Consider the following 21,630-nt stretch of genomic DNA (forward strand, 5'->3'; position numbering starts at 1 on the left):
ACTGGCCAACTCTTACTGGTGGAATGTGCAATCAATGAAGATGATGAAATCTTAAATACAAAATTTCATCATCTTCATTGATTGCACATTCCACCAGTAAAAGCAGAGTAATACAGTAGGACAGTTTTGCTTAAAATATTGCAATGCACACAAACATTATGGGTGACATACTGTATCAGAGTTCAAAAGAGGACAAATTGTTGGTGCAGGTCTGGCACATCTGTGACCAAGACAGCAAGACTTTGTGATGTATCAAGCGCCACGGTGTAATGTCTGCATACCACCAAGAAGGGCGAACCACATCCAACAGGAATAACTGTGGATGCAAGAGGAAGCTGTCTGAAAGAGATGTCCGGGTGCTAACCTGGTGCTATCTCGGACTGTATCCCAAAAAAAAATAAAACCACAGGTGCCCAACTCACTGCAGTGAACTGTAAAATGTGAACTCTCTTGTTTCCACCAAAACTGCTCGTACCAAGACTGGTGAGAGAGTGGTTTGATAAACATGAAAGTGAAGTCAAACATCTCCCATGGGCTGCACAGTAACTAAATCTAAATATTAGTGAGCCACTTTGAGTTATTTGGAGGAGCGAGTCAGGAAATGATTTTTCCTCCACCAGCATCATGTAGTTACCCGGCCACTATTCTGCAAGAAGAATGTCTCAAAATCCCTCTGGCCACTGTGCAGGACTTGTGTCTGTCATTCCCCTACACCATACTATTGAATTATTGTGGTCTAAAACCAGGTGTTTCAGTTTCATTGTCCAACCCCTATATATATATAATTGTGTGTGTGTGTGTGTGTGTGTGTGTCTGCGTGTGTGTGAACAAGTGAGTGAGAAAGTGATTTCAGTAATTGAAAAGCGCAAAAAAATTATAGACCTCATATTATTATGATTATTATTATTATTTAATCTAATACGCCAGTGCTTGAGTAAGTTTTGGTATAAATCAGTCTGTGTTTTATTATGCTTATTTATGTGGTCAGGGCTGGTCAATATTACTAGCAAAAAAAGTAATAGTTTATTACTATTCAAATGACCTAGTCAAATGACCACCTGCTCTGAGAAAATGTTTTCTTGACAGCTTTGTATTAAAACAATGTCCCTTCAATGATTTGCATCAGCATTTTTCCCTCAAAAGCAGTATTTATTTAAGAGACCACAGTTATTATCAGCAAAAGCCTTTTTATAGATGACTGATATAAACGTTTCAGTGTTTATTTTAGGTTTCAGCCCCTTTTATGATCTTTCTCACATCGTGGTCAATATTAAAGGAACATTATTTAGAGCATTGCAGAGATTTCTTATGCTTCTCCTATGACTACGGATCAACCGTAACTTTACTGTGGTATGTAAAAGCCTTTTACTATTATTCTCTAAATGTCTAAATTGAACAGGTGTACACAAATTATGTAGATATAGGTCTGAATATGTTCTAGAATATCCAGAGTTTACCTACTGTACTTTAAAGCGTAGCCTTGCATCCCTAACTTTAACACAAACAGTGTATAACAATGTTTTTTGGAATGTGTGGAAACATTAATGGGTGACGTGCAATTCTGGAAACCTAGATACTGTACCATGTTATATATTTTTTTCTGTTTTTAGAATGATAGATTGGCCTGAATTAATTTGTGTTTTTCTTCATAGATCTTTTAAGGTGATTTATCTTAGTAACCCTTAGTATCTACAGTATATCCTGGTAAGTTTTTAATCCTAATAGTTTTTATGTCCATACTGTATTTTTTTGTTTTCTTTGTTTCTTTGTTTGCATTACAGAAGTGAACTTGGTGTGGATTAAAAAAAGAAAAGCAACACGATTTGATTTACGTTTGGGTAAGCTTTTTTTCTGCAAATTTCTTATTTAACTAGAACTATTCATGTTACCGGGTTTTTGTGTATGTACAGTACAGTATTCAGTATATTTGGCAGTAGCAGGTAGTGGTCGTATTAGATGAGAAGGTTACAATATAAAATATCTCAATAATAATAACTTTAAAGACACTATATTACATCGTCAGGTCTCATTGACAATAGTATTGCAATAATTATCATCATCTTATTTATTTATTTTTTTTTTTAATAAAAAGTTTGCTAGTGATCATCCCTTTGTTAACTTTTATGTCTAAAGAATTATTCCTGTCAGTAAAGCAAGCCATCATTAGGCTTAATGATAGAATAAACCCACCAGGGGATATCAAAAAGATAAGGCATTAGAACATGATTTGTGACATTATTAAATTCAAAGAACAAATTGTTGAGCTCAGAAACTACCAAAAAGCGTAGAATACTGCAGAAAACACCTGTGGTGGATGAGAAAATAATTATTACTCTGGTAATGAAAAACCTCTTCACAACTGTTTTCATCAAGATCACATTTGGGAGCTAAGAGTCAACTAGACTTTGGAGTAAATACAAAGGGCTTACGACAGGATGTAAACCATTAAAAAACCTTTAAAAAAATAGCTTATAGAATTCTGGGGGGCAAAAGCCTATGGGCAAATAGGACAAAGATAGCTTTTTGCCTAAATAATGTGAAAAGACAGCTAAAAGAACCATGACTTGGCAAATGTCCAAATAGATACGCACCTAACTCATACATGCTATTTTCCATTTACAGGATAAAAGACTCCTAGAATCAACATGACAAATAGAGCAACAGGCAACTGCACCTACATATCATCTAATTGTTCCAACAAGAGTGTAATTGTTCATACATCTAATTATTTTATCTGTACAATTGGCCTCTATATTCAGGTGGGGGTGGTATGCACAAGTATCCTGCCTATTAACATTTGGGCTCTTTGGCTCTTTTGTAAGATAAAAACTACAAAGAGGCACTTTGCATCCACTGACCTGTTGCCTTTTAACCTGATCATCACATCTATAATATTTTGCATAAATTTTATTATTTATGTTTTGTTTATATTTAACAAATCAAACTTTGTTTTAGGCTCTATTGTAACTTACATTTTGAGTATTACTGTAATGGCACAAGTTCAATTCTATACCTGGATATGTGTTGACCATTATTTGGCTGTAGTTCACCCTATCTTTTACCTGAAGCTGAAAAAATTCCATTACAGACCAGTGTGGGTAAGTGTTACTTGGGTTGCATGCACTGTCGATGTAGGAATAAGTATGCTTTTGCAACATAATACTTCTATTTTATTATATGTTATACCTTTTTGTGGGTCAATTGCATTAATAATATACTGTGGTTTAGCTACATTAGTAACACTAAAGAAGTCTAATCAAAGTGAAGGAGAGCGAAAAAAAATGCACCATCAAAAAATAAAAGCTTTTAAAATTATTTCTTTGACCCTAATGGTGTTACTTATTACTTACATCCCATACATATGTTTAGGATTCATTGTACTAAAACTAAGCAAAGAAATATTTTGTGTAATAAACTCCCTAGTTGGGGCTCTCCTTTTGCCCGGAACTGTCTTACAGTCACTGCTCTACATCTTACACTTCTTCAAAGCATAAGGTATGCTAGCCTAATAATAATAATATAGATAAAATATAAAAATAATATAAAAGAAGCAAGATAAAAAGTTAAACCTTTAGAAATGGCTAAATCTTAAAATGGTTCTAGTTTGTAGTAAAAGTGTCCATGTCATGTCATGTTTCCAAAATATGACTATGACAAAGTAGTGGTATAGTGGTAACTGTGGTCTCACACCTCCAGGGTTGAGGGTTTGAGTCCCATCTTCAGGTCTGTGTGCATAGAATTTGCTTGTTCTCCTCATACTTTAATGTTTTCTTGTAATTCTGTAATCACCTGGCATCATCCAGGGTGTACCCTGTAATAAGCTCCACCTCCTGCTTCTCCATATGGTATAGCAAACATTACTGTAAGAAACAAAACTTGATATATTATATATTCTGTTATTTATTATACAGGCATTTATTTTATATATGTTATTTTGTAGTACATCTATAGAATGAGTTTTGAGAATCAAATAATTTTGATAGCTGTTGTTGTAATTTATGCTGTTCTGTAAATTTATTTTTAATTATACTGAATATTTTGTTTATTTTCCTATTATAGTCCAGGCACCAAACCTAATGCTGTTAAAACCATTAAAACACTCACCAAAATATTGAAAACTTTCAACTTTAAATTTTTATTGTAAATGTATAGACCTTTTAAGCACAAAATAAACAGCAAAAAAACATTAAAGAAGTTGTCTTTTTTCATGCATGTACTGTCTCAAAACTGCTGATAAAAATTTAACTATGACTTTTCCTTTTTGCTTTATTTACCCGAGATTCAATTCAGTTAAATTCAGTTTAATTTATATAGTACCTTAAACATTGATTATTTTCACAAAGCAGCTTTACAAATATATATATATTCTGGATATACTGTATATCTTCTATCTTAAGACCTGGGTAAAAAAAAAAGGCTTGGAGCCTTTTGGAATTTCATGGTTTTCTGCATTAATTTGTCATACAATGTGATCTGATCTTCATCCCAGTCAAGAGTATTGACAAATATAATGTGCCTAAAATAATAACACAAAAAAATTTGATCTTTCATCTTTTTATTAATAGCAACTATAAAAAACCTTACAATGCTAGTGGAAAATGTATGTGAATCCTTGCGTTAATGATCTAAAAAAAAAAAGGTAATTGCAGTCAGGTGTTAGCATACCCGGAGTCTTGTTAAGAAAATTTAAGAATTTATTATAATCATTTATTTATTAGTATATAAATTTAAGAGTTTGGAAGTGTGAACTTGAGCTACATTGACTGATTAAAAAACATTTAAACTTTTTGAGTTTGCCCCGCACAAGAAGAATGTGCTTACTGTTTGTCAGCCATGCCTTACCAAAACGAGCTTTCAGAGAATCTCTAACTTGTTAATTTACATAAAGCAGGAAAAGATTTTAAAGACTTTAGAAGTATAGTAGTCTACACTTAGGGAAATGAAGACACTTTGGGACTGTTACTTCTGTACACTATCAAAAAGTAGGCATCCAGGAAAAGTGACCCAAAGAGCACAATGGAGACTCATCAGTAATGAACACATTGACGTTTCACAGCGGTATTTAAAAAATGTTTTCCCAAGTGTATCAAAAAATACTTCAGGATAATGTGAGAATGTTTGTAATGATAAAACTCAAACTGAAGTTGGGTGATGTGGAGCAAGTCCACAACAGAATGTTACAAATTTAATGCTTTATTAATAATCTTTCTTGAAGTTGGACAATGCTAACATTTTCATCCTATGTCATAAATGTTGACACAGGTATGCTTAAACCAAATGCATTTGTGATTAATTTATTTAATATTGATATCTGTGTATTGTTCGGAATTCTGTAAATCACTGACAATTTATACTGTGCATTACACAAGACAAAAAGAAAAGATAAACTGAATGCCTAAAAATATCTTTCAAGTTATTGTTGACATCTTTTGGAGGCCCTGACCCAGATATCTTTCTATGGATGTTTTGAGAACTAAAATACCCTACCTTACTGGGTTGGTCATGGGAAAACCAATGTTGATATCTTTTGGGCATCTTTTACTGTATATGTTAATTATTTAATAGCTAGAGATTATCTGGAAATATAAATGCCCACCAGGCCTTCTTGCCTAACATTTTTGCTCAACCTCTTGTGTTTTAGTGGTTGCATGGTCAAATCCCCATAGCCACATTCCTAAATCAGGTGGGAAGCCTTTAGAGAGAGGTGCTCACACTGTTTGAGCATATGAAACATTCCCTTATGTTTCATCTTAGCAGTCTAGTGCCCACTATTAAATTGCTTCTGTGTGTATGGGGGCAGTGGAGGAAGTGTTGGGATTGCAATAACAGATAAAACAACAATACCAATACAGAAAGTACTACATACCTAAACATTTAAATTAGTAAGTGTTTTGTTATTCCGTGGACAATCTTAATATATCCAAATCACTAGTCAAATGACCACCTGTCTGAGAAAATGCATGGCTGCTTTGTATAAAAAGACAGTGTGAATCTTCACTAGATTGCATCAGTGGCTTGAAGTTCCTCGTGTTCCTTGAATAAATAAGCAGAAGTTAGCTGTGGGATGATCGGGTGGTGTGTAGGTTTTTTCTTTTTTTTATTATTTTTTTTCTTGATTTATTTATACCTAGTAAATATAGATCTTACAGATGCCTGTCTTAGATTCTAGTTGGTGACCAAGGACTAATCACAACGGCCATATGGTTATTCTGGTTATTATTATTATTATTATTTTTTTTTTTTTTGCATACTGTACAGTAGTAGGGATTCTTATTACAAGGAAGCACTGAAGGGTAAAAGTGAGTCTAAAATACTGAAAACAAATCTTTAGAGATGGTTTAATATACAGTTTTATGCTGTTGAGTGTTTTTTTACTGATGATTTTCAATTATTTTTTTGTTGTTTTTTGTACTAAAGTGAACATCACAATGCAAACAAGAAATCACCAACTAAATTAATGTGTGGGTAAGCTGTGTTCTATTATGTCACTGACATATTCAGCTACAAATTTACTCTTTAACCGAACAGTTGTTGTTAACTGTATGTCCTTTGATCAACTACAACAATGGTGATTTCATGACATTTTGATTTATAAAAAATGCATTCTACAGCAATTGTATTGATTGTATATATTACAAATAATAATCGGCATTCAGTTCAATATTTATTAAACATCTGTGAGAAATGAAAACTACTATAATTCTGAAATATGATTATCCATACAATATGATTATCCATTGTAAGGACAATTGTTTTGTATTAACTAGGCCAAAGTGCCTAAAATTAAAATTGTTGACAGATCTACCTGTAAAACACCTACAAAAACATTTAATGTAAATAAATAAATAATATAATTGATTAATTAATTAATTAATTAAAAAATGTGAAATTTCCCCTGCACCGTAACTCAGCTTACCAAACTCTGACAAGGTTCCTGAAAAACAGCCTTCAATTTCCTGCAATCTCAAATTCTAAAATTTGAGAAAGTCCCACAAACTATCAATAAAGATTAGTGAGTCTATTAAAAAAAACAGCCATGCAACCTTAATTCTCAAAGGTTATGGTTAAACTTGGTTTTAATCATCTCTGCATTGCTTTGCAAATATCAATCTGGCCTTCTGACTTTTACTGCTGAGGGATGATTAGCATCTTGTAGTATGGCCTCTATATTTGTGCTTTTAAAATCTTTAAATGGTGGATTGTGATTTCTTCACCACTGTCCTGTAGAGGTTGTGATGTCACTGACTGTTCTCACTACCCCTTACTATGTTTCTGTTATTAATTACTGTTATATTCATACTGTATATAACCCAAAATCAAAGTAGAAATTCAGAGCTATAAATTGTTTAAACACTTAGTTTAACAGTGCATCCTTTGCAAGAATGAACACCTTGTTAATTAGTTTTATCCAATATCTTTAGTAACTTGTAAAATGGGTAAAACGTTTTTTTTTTTAAAGGTTGTTAAACAAACCTAGATATAAATTTCTAGAAATTAGAATTAGATTAGTATTTTAATCTTTTAATATAGTGTATAGTAAAAGCAAAAAAAAAATCTTTTTTGTTTTTTAAATGTATTTATTTTCCATCTACAGGAAAAATGACTCCAAGAATAATCATGCCATTTAATGTAGACAATTGCACCTCCATCTCAGCCAACAGTACCAGTAAAACTGCAGGAAGCACACAATATGGTATTTTGTGCTTATTTGGCCTCTACATTATGAAGGTGGTGATATGCATTTTCATGCTTCCTGTCAACATTTGGGTTCTTTGGTTAATAAACAAGAGAGCAACCACACGGAAGGGCTCTGCAGACACTGACCTTCTGCATTTGAATCTGATCTTCACATCTGTTATTTTTTGCATAGGATTTATTCTTAATAATGTATGTGTACTGTACATATCAAACACTAATTTATATTTGGTTTTAGCTTACATCCGGAGAATTAGCTTAATGGCACAGACTCAATTTCACACATGGATCTGTGTGGAACATTATCTGGCTGTAGTTCACCCCATCTACTTCCTGAAGCTAAAACAACTCAAGTATAAATTGGTGTGGATGAGTTTCACTTGGATTACATCCCCAGTTTTGGGAGGAACAAGTCTGTTTTTGCTAAATAAATTTGCTGTACTTGTTTATAGTGTACCTTTTGCTGGGTTGGTTGTATTAACTCTATTCTGTGGTATAGCTACTTTACGAACACTAAAGGAATCTAATTCAGGTGAGGGAGAAAGGAGAAAAATGCACCATCAGAAAATTAAAGCTTTCAGAATTATTACATTCACTCTGGTGCTGTTAATTATTAGTTACACTCCATACATATGTTTAATATTTGTCAGACAACAACTATGTACTGAAGTATTTTGTATAGTCCAATCTTTTGCCACTTTTTTCCTTATGCCTGGATCTGTCTTTCAGTTATTCTTCCACTTTTCCTCCTTCTTCAAAGCAAAAGGCTAAAAACCAGCCTTTTAAGGAATTGTATGACAGATCCCAAAAACTCTACTTTATTTAAAAAATGGTTTTGTTTGTCCATGCCATATGCTTACATGCTTATAACTGACTTACTTTGCTCATCCTTTTTGCTTCATGAGTTGATTGTTACAAGATACTGAAAGATTTTAAAGATTACTGTAAGAAAAAAAAATCTTAACATTCAAACTATGTGAAATATTGAGTAAATAAATGTGCAAATTGATGGGGGGATATGCAGTAGATTAAAATTTAGTATTTCTTCCTATTACTTATGTCATAATATATTTGTGTCTTTTGTATAAATATCAGTTTAGGAGGTGAACATTAATATCTTTCTACATGTTACTCTACTGTTGCTCCTGGTGTCTTGAGTAGGTGGCTGAACAGTTTTATATTGGTTTGTTAACAATATTAATGTTGTATTATATTAACTATATTCATATTATACTACATGTACAGTTTTTATATATCAATAAAAATGTGCAAAAAAATCTAAGCAATTGTGAAACATTACATTATGTAATATTATACAATGTTTATTGTTTAGTACTGTGGTAGGATGCATGATTATGATGATATTCTATAATTTGTTCATAAGGGCAACACAGGCAAAAAAGATCAGTAAGTACAGTAAGTAGTAAGTGGGTAAGTAGTAAGTAATGATCCTCTTGATGACATTCCAGAAGTTTTCTAGAGGAAATTGCAGCGGTCTATATATACGTGTGTGTATACAGTATAGTTAGTGTGTGTGTGTGTGTGTGTGTATGTGTGTGTGCGTGTGTGTGTGTGTGTGTGTGTGTGTGTGTGTGTGTGTGTGTGTGTGTGCGCGTGTGTGTTGTCAATCCCAAAAGACAACCTTTTTCAATGTGGCGACCATTGCAGGTGACTCCACTAACACCAAAACATCAGTTTACTGATGAGTCTCGGGTCACCTTGCACAAAGATGATTGTCGTCAGCATTGCTGGAGAAGGCGAGGTGAACCAGGTCAACATGGTCCCCAGGGTTCAACTCTCTGTTCATAGGGGATAATGCTCCACCACATCGTGGCAGAATTGTCACAGCTCGACTTCAGGAAGTTGGAGTGCCTCATATTTCTTTCTTCACAGGCTACTCAGTTGCTTGTTCAGTCCCTTGTTATTTCAAGACTGGACTACTGCAACTCACTCCTGACAAGCCTGCCTCTGTCCACGATCCGTCCTCTGCAACTGATCCAGAATGCAGCAGCATGTCTCGTTTTTAACCTCCCCAAGTTCTCCCACACCACCCCACTCCTCCGCTCCCTGCACTGGCTTCCTGTAGCTGCCCGCATCAAAACACTGATGCTTGCCTACAAAGCTAAAAATGGCCCAGCACCCACTTACCTCTCTGCTCTAATTACACCACGCACTGCACCACGTTCCCTCCGATCCTCAAGCACTGCTCGCCTCATCCCACCATCTCTCAGTTATCGAGGGCGGCATTCATCCAGGCTCTTTTCTGTTTTGGCACCTAGGTGGTGGAATGAACTTCCTCTCGATGTCCGTACAGCTGAGACTTTGACTATCTTTAAACGCATCTGTTTCTCCAGTACTTCAGTACTTTCTCCAGTAGTTCTCTAAAGCAGAGACTGGATGATCGTACCCCATCCCCACGTGACCTGGCAGAACTGCGTGTAGCACTTGCGGAAGAGTGGAACGCATTGCCTCAGAACAACATCATGAGAGCATGAGATGTCGCTGTCAAAATAAGATAAGATAAAATAAGATAAGATAAAATAAAATAAACCTTTATTAGTCCCACGAGTGGGAAATTTGTTTTGCTACGGCAGCAAGTGGACAGTACAAAGTTAAAAATTAAGAAACAACAGAATAAGTAAAATAAAATAAAAGTAGGGGAAATAAAATAAAATAACAAATACTAACAGTATAAATGTATACTATACAATCTGGCTATAGAATATGGCGTCTGTGTAGTAAAAAATATTTACATAAATATATATTTAGACTATAAGTAAACACAGTTGACTAAGTAATATGTTTGTACTCAATGATTATATGTATAGAGAGTGAATGACAGGCATTTACAGTAATATTCTAAATGTTTTAATGTTTTAAATTGCACTTTGCCCAGTTATGGTGACAGTCAAGCTGTCATTGCGGCAATTGGTGAAAACACACGCTACTGACAGTGTCAATTTTTATTATTTGGGGCTATCCCTATATTGTCTAAATTTTCTTCTCATACTGTACATTATTAGTAATATCAAACGGAACTTTTACTTATTTCATTTAAATTTAGAGCTAATAGAAAATGTTCTCATGTAAATAACAATATCCTTATTAAAATAACTTATTGTGAGTAGTGTATATATATATATATATATGCAAAACAAACATATATGGTTTATGAAATACAATTCAGATAAAATTAGTTGAACTTGACATTGACATCCCGTTTGCCCAAGTTCTAATGATTCTACTGTATAATGGGTTATGTAGAATTTCCAAATGGACAGTATTGCTGCCTCACTGGCAGTGGCAATTCTCCTGTTCCACATCCCAGCGAAATAAATGAATAAATAAAAAAATTTAAATTTCCCTTCAATTTGCACCAATAAAAAAGAAATAATCATAACTATTTAAAAATAAATGCAAAATATCAAGCCTGAGTTCGGGTTACTGTCTGTGTCCTGACCTAACCTCACTCACGTCACACTTTAGAAATTAAAATCATTATGTAAAGGTTTTTATTTGGATGTAAAATAGTAATAAACAAACTAAAAATATACAGTCAGCAAAAAAAAAAAAACCTATAGAAATAGTTTCTTGTAATAGTGACAATAAACAAAAACATGTTTATTGTCACTGTTCATATTGAAATGTGATTCTTTGCTCTTCTGCTTTAAAATGGCAACGTTTTGTGTATTCACTTTAAGATGGTTATGTTGGTGTATTTAGTTTAACTTTTTTGACTGTGGGAGAAAGCAATAGTACAGGGAGGAAACCCACCAAGCACAGGGAGAACATGCAAACTCTGTGCACGCAGACCCAAAACTGGAATCAAACCTTTAACCTTGGATGTGGAAGGTGACAGTACTAACCACTAAGCCATAATACCATCTACTGTATGTGAGAGCTTTGCTTGTATTGTTTTTTTTTTTTAAGCAAATAAGAAGGAAATATGAAACCTGTTGGTACTTTGGGGACTCTCTATAGGCGAGTGTTTCCCAAAATATTATAGCGCTTTTTAGTCACGTGACTAAGTACGTCTTTTGGAAATCGTTTGGTTGGAAAAGTTCCAGGTTTCTTTCTACGCTTTGTGTCCGCGTGTGTGCGTCTGGGGGATTAATAATCGCATGAAACTATTTATTGTGATTCTTCGAGGTGAAATATAAGTCAAATATTTTAAATAATAATGATAATAAAGCATGGAGTCAACGTGCAAAGTCAGCGACAGCACAAGGACGACGCCGTTGACACGTTTATTTAACGAAAAGAGCAAAGTAACGTTTTAACTGTCTGTCTGTGTCTGTGTGTGTTTGTGCGCGCCCCCGCGGCCCGCGCGTGTTCAGCGCATGTTCGGCGCATGAACGGCAGCGTCATCACTCTGGGCGGAAGTACGAACTGAGCGAAAACCCAAACCGCGCAGCCACACTGGTCTGCCGAAATAAAGCGACAAAAAGGCAGGTTGTTTGAGGTTACTCTTTCTTGCAGTAGTGTGCACCTTTGCACGTTTCTGTTCCTGGACACAGACTGCAGAGGCAAATGGAGGTAAGCTGAATGACGCAGTAGCTTTCTTATTCCCCAGTCTATACCTATTGCAGAAGTGTTTATGCTGACTACAGAGTTAATGTAAGCAGCACATACTTTCTTTTTGTTATATTTTGACGGATTAATATTTCATAGTGTGACTATGCAGTGAGAAAAAGAGATGTCACTTTAAAGGTGCTGCTCTAAAAGTATCTGAAACCCCTGTGCACTGGACAGGTACGCAGGAAGTTGCTGAACTCTGTGGATCATTGTGTGGACGAGGCTTTGGAGGGCATAGTGAGCAGCAATGGAGGGCTGATGCTCCTGAGAGGACACAGGGTGGTACTGCGCTCTGATCTCCACAACCTGAAGGGCAAAGTGGCACTGATCTCCGGAGGCGGCTCAGGACATGAACCTGCCCATGCAGGTGAATATGAAGTGCTCTTGATCTTGTTCACCGTCTGATCTGAGGGTTGACTACAGCGATTTCATGGTTGGTTTTAAATGTGCTTGGTTTACAGTATGTTTACATTTAGGCATTTGGCAGACCCAATTGACACAAGTGCTTTGAGGTTTCCATCATTGGATAGATCCTTACACTGGTTACTAGGTTACTAACTATAAGAACCATCAGTCAAACATTGTTCGGAAGATATCAAGATATCAAGATCGATTGATTTTAGAGATGACTCCTCACGTCCAATGGGCTTCTAACAGAAATACCAAGATAATAAAACACTTTATGTACAACCACCCTAAAACACATCCGTTTACACCTTGAAAACTTAATGAAATGTTTGATTGTATGAAATATATGAATATATATGAAATGTACAGTATATATGAAATGACTAGGGATGGGAATCACCATGGAGCACTAGATGCAATATAATATTTACATTTACATTTAGGCATTTGGCAGACGTTCTTATGCAGGGCGGCTTACAAAAAATGCTTTGAGGTTTTCTCATTGAATAGATACTTACACTGGATTACTAGATAACTACAGTAAGTGGCATCAGTCAAACACAGTTGATAATGGAATTTTTTTTGGGAGGGGGGATTAATCCAAGTACTGAAGAAACAAATACGTCTTGAGTCGTCATTTTTATATCGCTATTCGATATATCCTTTCTTTTAGACTTACAGTTCTTTCAGTTTAGATTACAGTTCTAAACAAAATTAGGCAATAATTCATTCCTATAACACAGGATGCAGTGCTGCCTGTCAGTGTGAATAGTTTCGAAATGCACCACCTGTAGGATTACAAAGAAATTGCAACATGTTTCCACTTAAAATGCAAACATACTGTATATAGTTTTTTAAAAATCAATTTTGAAGTCATTGTGGATATACATGAATTGGCCCATAAAGGGAATTGTGATGTGTAACTGAATCGGTCCCTCATTTTCCACATCACCCATAATTATAACACAAATCACTGGTTTATTTCAAAGAGTGCATTCCAATGCATTATTGTTGTTTTTATTTTATTTTTTTAAAGAAATTAAGTGATTTAGATGGAGATGCTAGTGTAATTGTTTTGTAATAGCCAAACGTACAGATGATTTTTTTCTGTATTATTAAATTCAAGAGAAAGTGACTAACTGGCAAAAAAAAAGGCAAAGTGACAGTTTATAGTTATTGTAACTTATCATCGACACTGAACAATATTATGCGTAACTATGAACTGACAACAAGTATGTTGCGTTGTTGTTTAAACAATTTTCTGTTAATTGGAAAACCAAATAATAGCTTAACATTTGGAAATAGTTTTTTTATTATAATGTTGAAATATTTGGTAGAATATTGGGGTAGTCCACTGATGTTAAGACTGAAATATTCCTTCCAGGTTACATTGGGAGAGGTATGCTATCAGCTGCTGTAGCAGGATCAGTGTTTTCGTCCCCTCCTCCTGGCAGTATTCTGGCAGCCATCATGACCCTTTGGCAAAGTGGTACGTCAGGTGTTCTGCTGCTGGTTAAGAACTACACGGGTGACCGTCTGAACTTTGGCCTAGCTGCGGAAAAAGCTCGGGCACAAGGCGTCCCTGTGGACATGGTGATTGTGGCTGACGACTGCGCTTTTACCCATCCCAGTAAGGCAGGCAGGAGAGGACTCTGTGGAACAGTGTTTATTCATAAGGTACTTAACTTAGTTTACAGATCTGTGTTGTGCAGAGGATGTGGTACACCAATAGTGTTATAACAGTGTTGTAACACCTTTAAAATTATCTGATAATCTTTGTTTGCTTTAGAGATTTTGCTGAAGCTGCTTCTACATCTAGATTAAAGATTAAAACAGTATGGTAGGGTTCATTCTTGTTCTTAATTTTTTACTTGTTGTGTGTTTTGTGCATTAAATCTGTAGCTGGCTGGAGCACTGGCTGAGGAATGCTGTCCATTAGATATGATTGTTGCAAAAGTATCAAAGGCAGCAAAAAACATTGGTAAGAATACTTAGCAATCACATTAATTCTTACCAGGGTACTAAGCATGATCAAAAATGTGCTTTGTCACTGTTCTAGGCACTCTGGGTGTTAGTCTGTCTCCCTGCAGTGTGCCAGGATGCCTACCGACCTTTGAACTTATGCCAGGAGATATGGAGCTAGGACTGGGTACAAAATATAGAAAAGATTGAGAGAAGTTCATATTTATGACCTTATTCTGTTAAATGATTAACAAGTTGCTATTGGTGAACAAATTATTGAACAGAGCATATTTATGTTTCTGCAGGAATCCATGGAGAACCTGGCATTAAAAAGTCCAAGGTTAGTCCTTTTTTTGATTGACGCTTGTTGGTACCAAAGGACCTTGTTAAAGTACATTAAATCTACTACTGTTGATCTCCTGGCCTTATCACACACAAAGTTTTCTTTTCGATGTGCAACACTTTTTTGGATATTAACACCTTGCTGATAAGAGAGGTCAACCTAGAATGGCCAGACTGGTTCAAGCTGACAGAAAGGTCACAGAAAATCAGATAATCCCTCTGTACAACTGTGGTGAGCAGAAAACCATCTCAGAATGCACAACACATTGAACTTAATGTGGGTCCACTACAACAACAGCAAACCACCTCAGGTTTCACTTTGGTCAGCCAAGAACAGAAAGCTTCATCTACGTTAACACAGATGTTAAAATGTTAGAATTTGGTGCTGAAAGCATGATCCAGTGAACCCAACCTGCCTGGCGTCATCAGGCCAGACTGGTGGAGGTGTTGTAAGTGTGGGGAATGTTTTCTTGTCACACTAAACATATTTGTTGAATGCCACAGTCTGTGTGCGTATTGTTGCTGGCTTTTCTGCATTGTACAGCTTATTATCTTCTAATGTCTACTTCTAGCATAACAATGCACCATGTCACAAAGCAAAAGTAGTCTTTATATGGTTTCATAAACATGAAAATAAATTTAATGTTTTCAGAGGCCTTCCCAGTTACTGAATCTGAATCCAGTAGAAGACCTTTCAGTGCAGTAAAATAGGAGATTCACAGCATGAAACTACACCTGAAAAATCAGCAGGAATTGCCTGATGCAGTCATATGAACATGGATAGAGTTTTAATGTAATGTCTATGACATCTTTTGGAATATGTGCTGAAATTTAGGATGTTTTGAGAACAAATGGAGACCCTAGACATTATTAGTATAATGTTACTAATGAAGTGAATGCTGAGTGTATATTAGACACATTAAATTAGACAAACAAGGTCCTTTTAAAGTGAAGCTTGATGGTATTCTGTTGTCTTTATTATATGTTGATGGATTGCTTTATGTTCAGATGGCTTCTGCTGATGAGGTTGTCAAGACTATGATTGATCACATGACTGACCATACCAGCCAATCACATCTGCCTCTAAAATCAGGTAGGCTGTAAGACACAGGAGTTTTGATGTAATAGTATCTTTTCCCATGTATCATGTGTAAATAGTTTTTAGGTTATTTATTTTTTTTTTTTAAATAGGTGACAATGTCATCTTCTGTGTGAATAACCTTGGTGCTTTATCCTGTTTGGAGATGGCTGTTGTCACGAGAGCTGCCATCAGCTGTTTAAGTGAGACTACATATATGTATATATGTTTAGCATCCCACTAATCTATGATTTAAGATATTGCTTTAATATGATTTAAGCTTGCCATAAAATGCCTTATTTGCCATATATTTGACTGTCTGTAGTGGGGCGAGGAGTACAGGTTGCCAGGGTGATGTCTGGGTTATTCATGACTTCACTGGAGATGGCAGGCATGTCTCTGTCTGTTATGACAGTGGATGAAGAGATACTTCGACTGTTTGGTGAGTTCAGTTCATCTAAACTTCAGGTATTATAAGAGAAACTTCAAGTGTCATTAGTAGAGCTGCACAACTAATCGAGAAAAAAAATCACGATCTCGATTTATACATTTATGCAATCTCGTTTCTGAATGACGCCGATTCACTTGCGTGTATTTCCTTGCATTCAGATCACGCAGCATTCACGAGTTCACTTATATACTTGTCAACAATCTCGGATTGTTTTATCAGTCTAGGTCACTGGTTGCACTCAAACAGTGTAACACAAAACATTATTAAATTACCAGTCAGGCCAGAGATTCGCAAATGATTTAGTTATACAGCTTCCCGTCTCTCTTACTCATTTACATGTAACAAGGAGGTGGAGCTAAACAAGCTAACTTTTATCAACATATGGTAAATGTCTTTCACACACATGATAAAAACCTAAATACACGCTACTGTCTGATTAGAGACAGGCTCGTGCAGTTCTAATTGGGCCATAACTTAATGTATTAGATAATTAAACCTGTCCTGTTGATTCAAGCTGTTAGAGACTTTGAGAAGCTACAAAGGTGTATACGGGAAGTGTTTTAAGAGCAATAAACCCTTTAACAACATAATTTTACACTGTAAACTATGTATTCAATAACGAACTATCTAACACTGTTACATTTACCTTATGCTGATAACATAATAATAATAATGATAATAATATAAACTACCACACGTGATGAACTTCTGTAGTTGTGAGTGTCCAAAATGCACAAGTGCTACAGTACTTACAGTATTATTGTTAATGATCTATTTATGTTTAACAACTTTTCACTTTTTTTTTACATTAAAATAGGGAAAGGTGGTGTAAGAGTTGAAAGTCCAGTGCAGACAACTTTTTTTTTTTAAGTGCAATGTTTTTTGTTGGAAGAAAAAAAAAAACGAAGACAGAATCGCGTGAGAGAATCGTGATCTCAACAGCCATGGACAAAAATCGTGATACCTGTTTTGTCAAGAATCATGCAGTCCTAGTAATTAGCATCTGCAGCAGAGACGACTGTGCTCTGTTTACCATAAGAGACTAAAAAAGGCCCATTTTAAATGGTTTAAAAAATGGTTCTAAAAGATTGATTAAGATGTTATATGACCACGGATTAAAATCTGCAGTGTCTTGCTTCAATATATTTAGACCATATAGTGATAAAAGTGATGATTAGCGGTTGTAATAGTAAACTGCTTATTACTGAAACAACCATACAAATATCAGTATTATTTTACTGGCAGTTTTTATATTATTATTGCTGTTATAAATTCTAAACATGGACTCAATTTAATAAGTCAATTTAAGGAGCTCTGTATTAAGAATATTTTAATTTATTTAATCCTATTTGAATGCCTTTGGCCCATAACTCATGCAGATGCTAAAACCTCAGCGCCTGCTTGGCCCAACCTCAGCGCTGAGTGTTTAAGTGGGAGGAACCTGTATGTGGAACCCACAGCGAGACCAGCTGCTGCTGAGACAAGATCTAAACAAGGTGGAGACTTAAATAATTAAATGTGGGCTACCTCTTAACCTCATCTTTTTTCAGTTAATACATTGTCTTTTATTTGTCTCTATTTAGTCTTATTTTATATAAGACTATATGTAGTCTATATATTTATAATTATATATATATATATATATACAGTATATATATATATACACAGTATATGATATATATAATGTGTGTGTTTGTGTGTGTGTAGGACTATTATAGTCTATAATGTTTATAATGTATAATGTAGTCTATAGTGTATGTGTAACATTTAATATTACTAAAATTTATTTTTGCCACCAGGTCCATTCTCATCTGTGGCATATCTAGTTTTGGAATCTATTTGCAAAGCCCTTCTACAACGGAAAGATGAGCTCAATGCTCTGGATCGTGCAGCAGGGGATGGAGATTGTGGGAGCACACATGCTCTTGCTGCTGCTGGTAGGCAGGCCACACATTCATACACAAAAATATTCAAATATTTATTTTGTAAATTTGTTATTTAATATTTGTATTTAACATTTTAATTATTTTTTAACTGCTACAGCCATCGAGCAGTGGATTCAGACTAACACCATTCCAGGAAGTCCATGTCTACTCCTGACAGCCCTTGCTGGGATGGCAGAGGAGCGAATGGGTGGATCTTCAGGAGCAGTATGGACATAAATTTCTAATATAACTTTTACAAACAACACAGTGTTGTGTACAATCCCTAATATTGACATTATTGTTCTTTTTCAGCTGTATAGTCTGTTCCTGACAGCAGCTGCACCCCATCTAAGGGAAAGTTGTGATGGAAAAGACTGGGCTAAAGCTCTACAGGCTGGGACTGAAGCTATGAAAAGGTAGCTATTAAGATCATTTAATTATCTTAAATATCTGTTGCACTAATTTAATTCTCCTTTTGTATTTCACTGTACAAATCATTTGAATAGGATTGGATATTTAAAGGTAATGTGTTAAATCCAAGAAAGTGAGTTACTTTAACTTTAACTAAAATTAGGTCGAGTCCCCACCATAATCGCACCTATTTACTGATAGGTATGGAGGTGCTGCGCCAGGTGACAGAACAATGGTAAGACTACAGTGTTAATTATTTTGGACTTCCAAATAGGTAGATCAGGACATGAATAGATTAAGAAAGTAGACATTAACCTTTTTTTCCCTTCAGCTAGACGCACTGTGCCCTGCAGTGGATGAGTTGATGAAATTATCCACAGCTTCTCCAGGTGGCCATATTGCTGTACTACAGGCAGCAGTGGAGGTAGAGTACACTTGCACTTAAACAATACTCTGACAGCTTTTTTTATCTAATCGTCCATGTTTTTATTTCTGTTTTATTTACATCATTATCAATTTGTTTTCTCTTCCATAGAAAGCAGAACTGGGTGCACAGTCTACCCGTGACCTTACTGCTAAAGCAGGTCGAGCGAGTTACATTGCATCTGAACGTCTGACTCAGCCTGATCCTGGTGCCGTGGCTGTAGCAGCCATTTTCCGAGCAGTGATTGATACTCTGAAAGGGAAGGACCAGTGAGCTAAACTGGTGTCATCGTGTTAAACATGGATCGGAGAGGGCCCTTGACCTTGTTAGCGGGGAAGCCAACTAATATACAGTACACACAAATGCGCTGGATCAGCCTTAACAGAAAACATTCCACAATAATCAAAGATAAGTTAGTGACTAATTGCACTAAAAAAAACAGTATTCGAGTATTTACGGTATTTTTTTAGTTTTATGCATAGTGGACAATCTATTCTTTCTTCTTTTATCATGGATTAAGTAGCCTATTAATGACTGAAACAGGATGCAATGGTTTCTTACAGACAAAGAGTTTACTGAAGAGTTAAGTACATAATCAAATAATACTTTTTAAAAACATGAACAATATCTGAATACCACGTTATATATCATTGCATAAATCATTTTTAATTTGTTTGCCATTCAGGGACATCTAATCACGTCAATTTGTTAAATATAAATCAAAAACCTTCATATTATTGAGTGGAGTGATTTTTTTTTTGTATAATATGACTGCTAACATTGTAAATGTAATAATATGTAAAGCAAAATGTAATAAATTGAATTCTGTAAAAATGTTTTGTTACTGCTCGTATGTAAATATTATACACCGTTCAGTCATAACATTAACACCACCACCACAACATCACCAGAAAACTGGTGACAGAATCATGGGCACTCGCACAGCATGGCCACAGAGACCAAAAGCCGGCCCATCAAAAATCAATCCCACACAAAAGCCAATGCAGTACAAATCATGGAAAAAAAAGTAAATACTGTCCATGATAAAGGCACAAGAACACCCAGTCTGCCACACACCAAAACCTAGGTGGTTATAATTTGAATGGTTTAATGTTATGACTGATCAGCGTATATTTCCCAAGAATATCTTATATTGTTAGAGGTATTTTAGACTGTGTATTCTGTTTTTAATTATGATTTGGTAACAAAAAAATTTAATCAATAATAAAACATTGATATAGCTGTAGACAGATAGGAAAGGAAAAGAAATGTTATAAAAACTTTTTCACACCTGTGTAAAGGTCTTGAGAGTAAGTTTTAATATAGAGTCAGAAGTTAAAGCAACTGGTGTCACAGACATGCCAGGCTCCACCCCAATCAATGTTCCCAATCTCCCGAATTTTAATCACACACCTGAACTTCATCACAAACACATACAAATACACCTCACTTTCCATTACTTGCCATCTGGTCCCAATGTGTACCTGTGTCGAGCGATCATCTCACTTTGTGTCTCCTTGTCCCTGCATCTCCTTGTCTCTCCAAGCTTCGTATCCTGTCTACCTGTTCCACCATTCCTGATCCTCCGTCCACCAGCTCCAGCATCATATGCAGTTAAGACTTTCTGGTTCACTCTCTTACCCACATCTCATCCCAAACAGATACATCTCACCCCCGCTACACATGTGAGTGGGTTGGCTCCATGAATAGAAAATTGAGTTCCTGGTTTTGGAATGGGCCACCACTGACCTCATTCTCAGACGCCCGTGGCTTGGCCAACATCAACCTATTTTCTTTTGGGAGAGTGGCGAGATCCTGAAGTGGGGGGAAACCTGTATGGGGCATTGTGTAAAAATTTAGCCGGTTATTAGCATCAATACAACTTTCATAGAAAGTCCGAGTCACTAACAATCCACGTTTATCCCGGGCTTCTACTCCCACTTACAGGATATTTTCTGGTAAGGCGGGCCATGCAGCTACCTCCTTATAGACTGTGCAATCGATTTCTTCCGGGTGAACCAGTGCCCAAAGGGAAGATCTGTTCGCTGTCCATTTCTGAACAAAAGGCCATAGAGGAATATGTTGAAGAGGCCCTTAGACAAGGGTCTTATCAGGCCCTCCACGTCCCCTGCTGCTTCCAGTTTCTTCGTCGTGGCTAAAAAAGATGGAGGGCTCAGCCTGTGTATTGATTACCGCGCCCTAGGCAAAATTACTATTAAGTTCAGATACCCACTTCCTCTTGTTCCTGCTGCCCTGAAACAACTACGAGGCGCAAATATTTTCACCAAGCTGGATCTCTGGAGCAAGTACAATCTTATCTGAATATGAGGGGGATGAATGGAAGATGGCATTTATCACC

At 35.8% G+C, this 21,630-nt stretch overlaps 1 protein-coding gene across 2 annotated transcripts; it reads left to right on the forward strand.

Annotated features, from left to right (window-relative positions):
- Positions 1-12,059: 12,059 nt before the first annotated feature.
- On the forward strand, positions 12,060-20,104 carry tkfc (triokinase/FMN cyclase). Of its 2 annotated transcripts, XM_053504460.1 has the most exons (16): positions 12,060-12,231; positions 12,448-12,637; positions 14,063-14,355; positions 14,581-14,659; positions 14,738-14,827; positions 14,946-14,980; positions 15,991-16,075; positions 16,174-16,263; positions 16,386-16,502; positions 17,891-18,007; positions 18,311-18,448; positions 18,555-18,661; positions 18,749-18,852; positions 19,049-19,082; positions 19,179-19,271; positions 19,383-20,103. In XM_053504460.1, the coding sequence occupies exons 1-16, from the start codon at positions 12,226-12,228 to the stop codon at positions 19,542-19,544; spliced, it is 1,740 nt and encodes a 579-aa protein (XP_053360435.1). In that variant the 5' UTR covers positions 12,060-12,225; the 3' UTR covers positions 19,545-20,103. The 2 variants fall into 2 exon arrangements, with proteins under 2 accessions (XP_053360435.1, XP_053360444.1); XM_053504469.1 differs by lacking the exon at positions 16,174-16,263 and having other exon boundaries at positions 19,383-20,104.
- Positions 20,105-21,630: the final 1,526 nt, after the last annotated feature.

This window comes from Clarias gariepinus, chromosome 1, assembly GCF_024256425.1.
Source record: "Clarias gariepinus isolate MV-2021 ecotype Netherlands chromosome 1, CGAR_prim_01v2, whole genome shotgun sequence".
NCBI lineage: Eukaryota > Metazoa > Chordata > Actinopteri > Siluriformes > Clariidae > Clarias > Clarias gariepinus.